Source organism: Archocentrus centrarchus, chromosome 4 (genome assembly GCF_007364275.1).
Source record: "Archocentrus centrarchus isolate MPI-CPG fArcCen1 chromosome 4, fArcCen1, whole genome shotgun sequence".
NCBI lineage: Eukaryota > Metazoa > Chordata > Actinopteri > Cichliformes > Cichlidae > Archocentrus > Archocentrus centrarchus.
The window spans coordinates 9375222-9383487 of record NC_044349.1 but is presented as its reverse complement, the minus strand read 5'-3'; the positions used below and the strand labels follow the sequence as shown (position 1 = coordinate 9383487).

The 8266-nt window shown below is 40.5% G+C and overlaps 1 protein-coding gene across 1 annotated transcript; it reads left to right on the top strand.

Moving 5' to 3' along the window:
- Window positions 1–231: 231 nt before the first annotated feature.
- Window positions 232–4187, top strand: c4h1orf52 (chromosome 4 C1orf52 homolog). Its single transcript, XM_030727312.1, has 3 exons — window positions 232–528; window positions 1254–1464; window positions 2492–4187. Exons 1-3 carry the CDS (start codon window positions 232–234, stop codon window positions 2644–2646), a joined length of 663 nt encoding a protein of 220 aa, XP_030583172.1. The 3' UTR covers window positions 2647–4187.
- Window positions 4188–8266: the final 4079 nt, after the last annotated feature.

The following is an 8266-nucleotide window of genomic DNA, read 5'->3' as shown; positions in this document are numbered from 1 at the left end:
CTTTCTGACAGAAAGATTTATTTTCTTTTGTTCCAATCTACCACCAGCCTTCTAGGAAACGGCTTCACGACAGTCTCTACGACACTACCAACATGCTTTACAGCTGTTTTGGAAGCTCATTCAAAATGGAGTAAGTCTTGAAGGAGGTAGGGTCAGTGGATTTATCTTCATCTTGTCGTCGGTTTTACTTTAACAACCTGTTCTTTTTATAACATCTGTAATCTCGGAAAAATGACAGAAGAAAAGAAAACGGGCTCTTTGGGCTTCTTCTCCAGCTACGACGATTTGAGCGACAGCAGCAACGACAGCGAGTCGGACGGCGAGGGGGACAGTCGGAGGAAGAAGAAAGCGGGGGCCGAGGGAAGCGAGGCTCAGTCCTCCGAGCAGGGGACGAAGCGAGGAGCCGGCGGAGCTCCTTTACCCAAACCCGACGAGCTGTTCCGTTCCGTGTCCAAACCCGCTTTCCTCTACAACCCGCTGAATAAGCAGATAGACTGGGACAGCCTGACGGTCAGAGCTCCGGAAGAGGTACAGATAGTGGGGAGCATTTCAAGGCCGTGATGGGATGAGTTTGATCAGTTTAAGCGCATCTGTGCCATCTCAGTAATGGCAGCAATGTGTGATATTTCCATACAGAAAATACATTTTAGGACAAAATCCCTGCCAAATATTTTAGCATTGCTTAGTTTCTTTTGTTGGGTTTGGAGACGTTCTCAGACGTGTGTAACTGTAGTCAGTATGTACAGCGCTGTGCAGAAGTCTTGAGCCAACCCTCCTTTCTTAAGCAGTAGTTCTCCAGGCTTCCTGAAGATCTTTCAAAGCTTTTCTTTGGACATTGGCTGCTTTTTCACTAATTTTCACTCCAGTCCCTGAACCTGACCATGTTCAGAAGAGTGTTGCTTTGTTTGTTAACTTTAAGAATATAATCTACTTAACACTGAACTATGAGTCATTCGAGCATTAAAAAAAAGCACTTTAATCACGGGATAAACCACTGTTATGTCTACACACAACTTAGCAAAGAGACAATTTTCCGTTTACGCTTGAATAAATTGGTGCATCTATTCCCCATGTTCCTATCAAAATATAAAGAAATGAGATGTAGCTTGAGACTTTTGCACAGGCTTACTTATTTCTGGTGTCACTGTGATGGATGATAGGTGTTTTTCTGGCTTTTCTCTTTGCAGATAGGGCCTATGATCATCTTTGTTGTGTTACTTAATCTAAACCAATTTTCCTTTTTTTGCTTGAAGCCTGCCAGAGAATTTAAGCCATGGAAGACAAATGCTGTGCCTCCGCCTGAAAGTTACACTGCAGAGCCAGAGAAGAAGAAAGGACCTCCCCCAGGAATGGACATGGCTATAAAGTGGTCCAATGTGTACGAGGACAATGGAGAAGATGCGCCACAATCTTATAGTGGCAAAGCTCGTTTTTTACCTGCAGAAGAGCAACCATCAGACTCAGGTGAGTCCTTATTTTCTTATCAGTACGAGTAAAGGGATCATAATTAATCTGGATGTGTATTTATTCCTATGTTATATAATAATTTGGCAAATAAAGCCAGATGCCAGTGTGATAATCAAAAATAAAAATAAACAGACATAAAACCAGGGTACTTCAGCGTTGCATCAAAATCATCCAAACTTCTTGTTTACTACTGTTGGCTAGTAAGATGACATTTTCTGATGGCAGTGGTTGATATTATGTAGCTAGTTTTACACATTATTTTCATGGGAATATTTTCACTGCTGTCAGTTCTCATAAATGACACTCAGCAGGAAATGGTCTGCTTCAGACACGTTCACATTATTGGAAATACTTGGTGTCGTTTAGGGGAGCAGGCTTCTCGGATACAGTGCTGTGAGAGCACCAGACAGTTAGCTGCCTCGTTCGCACACTGGTGCAATCCATCATCACACGGGCTTTCTGCTTGAGAGCTGGGAAGTTAAATAGCTGCTAATATCAGATCCCACTGCATAGGCCATTTCTCACACACAATCTGTGTCGGGTGATGGCTGCAAAAGTTCAGAGCTGCAGTGCATGTGTGGAAACAGCTGATGTTGTGTCACAGGATTTTTGTGCTTCAGAGAGGGATGAAGAGCTGCAAGTTGTTAAAGATGTATTTGGTTTGCTGCCACAAAAATGGGCAATCAGTAATGCCAAAAAAGTAAAGTGTAAAGTATCAGACAGATTATTCATTTAAACATCAGTATTATCCCAGAATTTTACAATCTTTGCATCTTTAATTGATACCTAAAGATGCAAAGTGGAATGTCAGACTGCACCACTCCACTTGTATGTATCAAACAGGCACAAGACCGAAACCCAACTAGTGCATTTGCCCCGTTTCCTGCTTTGCACCTGCTTGGAAATGTAGACTCGTTGTTTATTTAAATAGTGTGCTGTTGAGAAATGTTAATAAAAAATAATTTTTCACTCTCCACCCCTCCACAAAATCCCAAACCCATCCAACTTCTCATCTGCTGATCAGATGAGGACTCAGAGAAGCCAGCGCAGTCTGCCAAGAAACGGCGAGTGGAGACCTTCCAGCAGAAGGAGAAGAGGAAGAGGGATTTAGGACAAGCCACGTCTGACAAGAACTTTGTTGAAGAAGAGAAAAGGATCCTCAGGCAAAAGATTGAGTGAGGACCAAACAACTGCACCCAGGAATTGCTCCATAATTTAAACCTTTTCTATGAGCAGGGAGCATTCACAGCATACGAGCATCCACTCATAGAGGGTAATTTATCTATATGTCGACATATTCTAATTTGAAACAGTTTGTTTTCAGATATCTGTGAATACACATGAAAAAATGTTTGATTTTGATTTGTTTGTAACTCAGTTACAGTGCTTAACAAATTCATTAGACCACATAAATACAAAACACATATTTTAGAAATCTGTCAAAAACTTGTTTAAAACTAAAAATTATGTTGTTATTTATTTGGCAAATAAACTGAATTCACATTTTTATACCCAAATTTGAGTTTGGACTTCTTTGAGAAGTCAGAACTTAATCAAGCAAAACATTCAACCACTGAATGTAATTTTTCTGTGCAGGTATGCAAGTAAATAACTAATTTGGCATCTTAATCAAAAAAATTAAATGGGCTTTACAATATTTTTTTGTTTTTTGAAAAACAGTACATTTGAAAGTTCATGGATAATAATAATATGTTAGCATTAAAAATATTTTTTGATTAAAGAGCTTGCATGTAATGGTTTTGTTAGTTACCAGTACTGTTAATTTAGGGCAGCTGTGGCATAAACCTTACACTGGGCAGTGGTCTGATAAATTTGTTAAGCATACATTATTAGATGGTCCCACTGCAGTCTTCAGGCTAACAGCTGTGATTCAGGATGGGTGTGTGTATGTGCATATATATATATATATATATATATATATATATATGTGTATATATATATATATATATGTATATAACAGGATAAGGACAAGACACACTGATGAGAGGTATCACAGCTGTACAGCAGTAGTCATTACCAGACAATTAACAAAATTGTGTGTTTCCCTGGTGAATAATTTATTATAGCCATTAGGACTGAAGGCCAAAACATATTCAACCAAAAGTGTTTAGCTCCTGTTTTTAAATTTAAATAACTATAATAACAGTGGTGTCTGGCTGTGGTGGTTTACTTGGTCTGTACTTTTGGTTTGTGTTGTATACTGACTGGCCATTCGCCACTGAAATATGACTGTGTGTTGTGTTCATGTGGTGATTTCTTGGAAATCTGAAATAACGCAGTTTCTGTGTTCTTCCTAATTATGGGCACTAGATGTCGCCTTTAGGCTGCACTAGAACTCCCTCCATGTTTATGTTTAGGTCAGCTGTGTGGCTCTACAAATGCTGGCCACTCAAATTACTATCAGGGCCTGTGTATATATGTTGTCGCTCTCAAAAAAGGGAGTGCTAATCTTTAATTTAGATGTTTGTGTCATCTCAGTTTTCTTGAGATGCTTGTTTTGTATGTACCAGGTAGTACATCATAAAATAAAAAATGGACTTCCTACATGTTTAGTTTTATTCCAGGAAGATTATTGGAACATGGTGTTGTTTTATGGACCTTTTATTTCTTCCTGCAATTCTCTGCATTCAGTGTGAACAGTTACTGTATAGATTTCTCAGTGATATAAACCGTTGAGGCAATAAAATGGTTTTACTGAAGAGGGACTTTCTGTCATTTAAGTATCTTTGAGGTTACAAAGTCCATTTATTACTGGATTATTTATTTTTATTTATTAAAGTCAAATTATGTTTTTTAGACTGTTATTGAACTATCAAGGAAAAAGATTGTACACTCCACAATTAGTTTTTTAGGTTGGCGTGGCCATTGCAGTAAATCTAATGGTTGTCCAAGAATTGGGGAAAAAAAGTTTCCACTTTGCAACAGTTTAGTGATCAGAGGAATTCCTGGCCTATCTGTCATCGTGGGTTGACATGAAATAGTGGTAAATATGCTTCTGATAAAATTCCAGCCTCCAGGTATGTGCCTGGCCTTGTCTGAAATGTGTACCAGGGCCTGCAGAACAGCAGCAGCGGGCTGATTTTTATCAGCCGTATTTACGCACAAATAACTCGTCTCTCTGTACTGACTGACTGAGCAATGACCAGCGAGGTCATGTTCATCAGTGTTTTGAATTATTCATCTCATTGTCAGTGTAGTAGCTGGAAATTTACCAGGTGATGGATGTTTTGCAATGTGTTGCTTTTAGAAATACAATTCCAGCTTAGTTTTTGTTCTTTGATGCTGTTGAATTGTTTCTGTCACTGATATGATATCCACAGCATTCTTTGGCTCTACCCTCTTTGTCTTATAGGGATTGTGTTACCACAGGAAAGCATTTCTTTTCATCCCACTAGAAGTCACACATGGCTGACCTTATCCTCTTATCTTTAATGAATGAGAACATCTTGGTGTTACGTTACACTCAGTATCATCACAGAATTAGTGAAAAAAAAAAAAAAGCACTGTTAAATTGTACCTAAACAAAGTTCTCAGTGATTTTTAAGAATATAATCTACATTTTGTCGTCATTTTGAAGAAATAAAGCAGCGCTAAGGTATGAATTAAATTGCAAGAGATTTCCATTTACGACTGTTTCCTGGGTGACTCTGGGCTGTGAGATGTGTCTGTCACTCTAACCTTAGATCACTCTTGACACATTTACTGGAAGGTCAAGACCTCGTGATGACCACTGAGCATTCAGGGGCCTTTACTAAGCTGGCTGCCAGCAGCTGCTACTACCTGACTTATGACATTTTCACACAGTCAGCACAATGTGGCAGCTTGTATGTAAATGTAGCCGTGGCTGCTGTCTGGTTCTGCTGGGCAAACAGAGTCACTGCAAAGAGAAGGCAGCCAACAGCAACTAAATGCTAACGTTACATGTTCATTGTATTCACCAGGTTCATCATAATTTGTTATTTATTAAACACATACACACACTAGATAAAACACAACTCAGGCTAATGTTTTGACCTGATAATGGTGCTAAATGAAAAGCTGGGATTCTGAAAGTTGAAATGTATCCCTTATTTATCTGCAGTGACTTTTATAACAGTGTATCCAGTAGTTGCGACTGCTCATGGTGGCAACAGAGGGCAATGTAAATTTCTAGAAAATTTCATAGCAATCCTTCCATTAGTTGTTGAGACATTTCACTATTGGCCAAAGCTGTGGACTCACATTTCCATCCGTAGTGCCGTACCGCTACAGTGGCTAAACTCAGACTTTATGGTTTTGTGTACACTCTCCACACCAGTTTAGGGTGCTGGTTTCATGTCAACATACTCACCAGTGTCTCTAAAATCTCCACTCGTTTCTGGGTTTCTGTTTTCTAGAGGCAAACCGCTGCTTTTCACACCAACAATCTGGCCATTTGTGTCAAACAGATGTTCAGCAGAAGAGAGAATCGCTTTAGAATTGGGGGGAAATACAGCTCTCTGCCTCCAAATAAAGTACAGTGCAAAAGTCTTGAGCCATCCCTTATATTTCTTTATATTTTGTTTCCAAGGAGCCAGACTTTCCCATAATGTTTAAAGTGGTCTTGAGCAGTAGATCTCCAGTCTTTCACTGTTTCTTTGTATATTGGCCTTGTACTTGACTTTCAAATTATTTTTTGTTTGTTTGTTAAGCCATTTAACACTGACCAAGATCAAGTATAAAAGGGCCCCCAACTCAAGGGATGAGCCAGTATTGTGTCTACACATAACAGACAACTTAGCAAAGAACCAATTTTAATTGTATCTTTAGACACTTTATTAGCAGCATGTCTCAAAAATGCATGATTTTTTTGATGCAACTGGGCCTTCAGTTGATCCATCTACCATTTCTCTAAAGCCATATCAGAAATGGTCTCAGTGGAAGCGTAGCTGTCAAGAAGAAATGGGGAGAAAAGGCTGAGGTATGGTGATAAGGCACCCATCATCATCAATATGTACAGTGGAGATCATGATTGCCTCAGTCAATTGCAACTTTACTGTGGTGGAGGGGTTTGTGTGTCAGTGATTCCAGGGGCTATCAGTGGCTTTTTCCTCTGATAGGGTCTCCCAAGGCAAATTAGTCCTGGACGAGGGGCTAGACAAAGAGTGATTCACTAAAACCTTGTGAGGAAATGACCAAGGGTTCACCCTGCCCAGGACAGAATTACCAGGATTCGACCTTGGACCCAGGCCTGGGGAGGGAGCTCAAAGGAGAGAGCCTGGTGACCAGGGCTTCGCCCATGGGTCTGGTAGGGCGCAGCCTAAAGAGCCAACATGCAGGAGGCACCGTAGAGGTCAGGTGCATTGTCTGTTGGGTGGCAGTCAAGGGCAGAGGCCCTGGTGGTCGAATCCCCAACTGATGAAACTGGCTCTTGGGTCATGGAACATCATGTCTCCAGTGGGAAAACAGCCTGAGCTAGTGAAAAGAGTAGCTGAGCTGTCACAGATCCCCAGCTGGTTGGATCAGGTGATGGGGCAGGATGCTGGTTACGCCCAGAATGCCCAAACAAATAATGAAGGTGTACTGGGAGCATCTGGCAAAGGCCCCGGTCCACAAGATCTTCAGTCCCCACTTCTAGCAGACTTTCAACAGCATTCCAAGGGAGGCTGGGGACACTGAGTCCAAATGGACTGTGCTCCACACCTCCATTGCTGAGGTGGCTGCACTGAGCTGTGGCTACAGGTTGGTAATCCCCAAACCAGATGGTGGACACTGGAAGTGAAGGGAGCTGTCAAGCTGAAGGAGGAACCCGTGGGACTCCAGAGGCAGCTAACAGGTCCTGGCAGGCGAAGTTTTGTGCAGCTCTGACAGTAACTGAAGCAAAAACGTGGGAGTGTGAGGAGTTCAGTGAGGGTATGAAACAAGACTTTCAATTGGCCTCAAAGTGATTTTGACAAACAGGTGACTTGGGAGGGGAAAGTGGTGCTTTATTCACACTGTACAGTGGGAGTTGGTTGCTGCTGACTTCAACTGAGGATATAGATGGGCGGTGGAAGGAATACTTTGAGGGTCTCTTCAGTCCCGCTGACCCACCTTTTTCGGGAATATGAGGTATATGCTGCGAGCTATTCAGTCTCTGTACAAACGCAGTGAGAACTTGGTCTGCATTACCATCAGAGCTGACCTTTGTCACCGATTCAGTTCATAATTTTTATGGACAGTGGAATATTATGGAATATTGACTTTCAAGCTCATTAGAATTGTATTTCAATAAATACCTGCATCTATTTTAATCATTCATATTAAATTTAATTGTTGAAAATGTGTATTTTTTAGAGAAAACTAGAAAGGATCAGGCCTTATCTGTTATAAACCACAGGTTCTTTCCCCTTAGCCTCATTCTGTGAGTGGGGTGGAATTTTCCAAATAGTGGTCAGACTGTAATGTAATATTGTAGTTTACAGTAACATTGTGGTACTGACCACTGATTGCAGCTGAATATTTCCAAAAGCTGTTTGAAGCTTGAATAACAGTTCCATTCCTTTATACCGCCCGAGAACATCTGTGAAGGTTTTCAGAGACGAGCAAAATCATCAGACAGACAAATAATGATTATAGCTGCAAAGAGTAATACAGGATTTTAAAAAGGGCTTTTATGGTGTTTTCAATTTACTCAAATAATAAATTGTCACTATACTAAAATAATAAAAAAGAAAATATGTGTTTCAGCTACACAGTGCATTGATTATAAAAATCTTCAAAGGAAATACTGGATGCATGTAATATAACAAATGTTTGAAGATATGCTCCAGCTGTTCCC

Excerpts from the sequence above, each read along its gene's own strand:
- c4h1orf52 (XM_030727312.1), top strand. The coding sequence starts at position 232 with ATGACAGAAGAAAAGAAAACGGGCTCTTTGGGCTTCTTCTCCAGCTAC. Across the intron at positions 529-1,253 it reads CGGTCAGAGCTCCGGAAGAG|CCTGCCAGAGAATTTAAGCC; the intron begins GTACAGATAGTG and ends TTTTGCTTGAAG. Across the intron at positions 1,465-2,491 it reads AGAGCAACCATCAGACTCAG|ATGAGGACTCAGAGAAGCCA; the intron begins GTGAGTCCTTAT and ends TCTGCTGATCAG.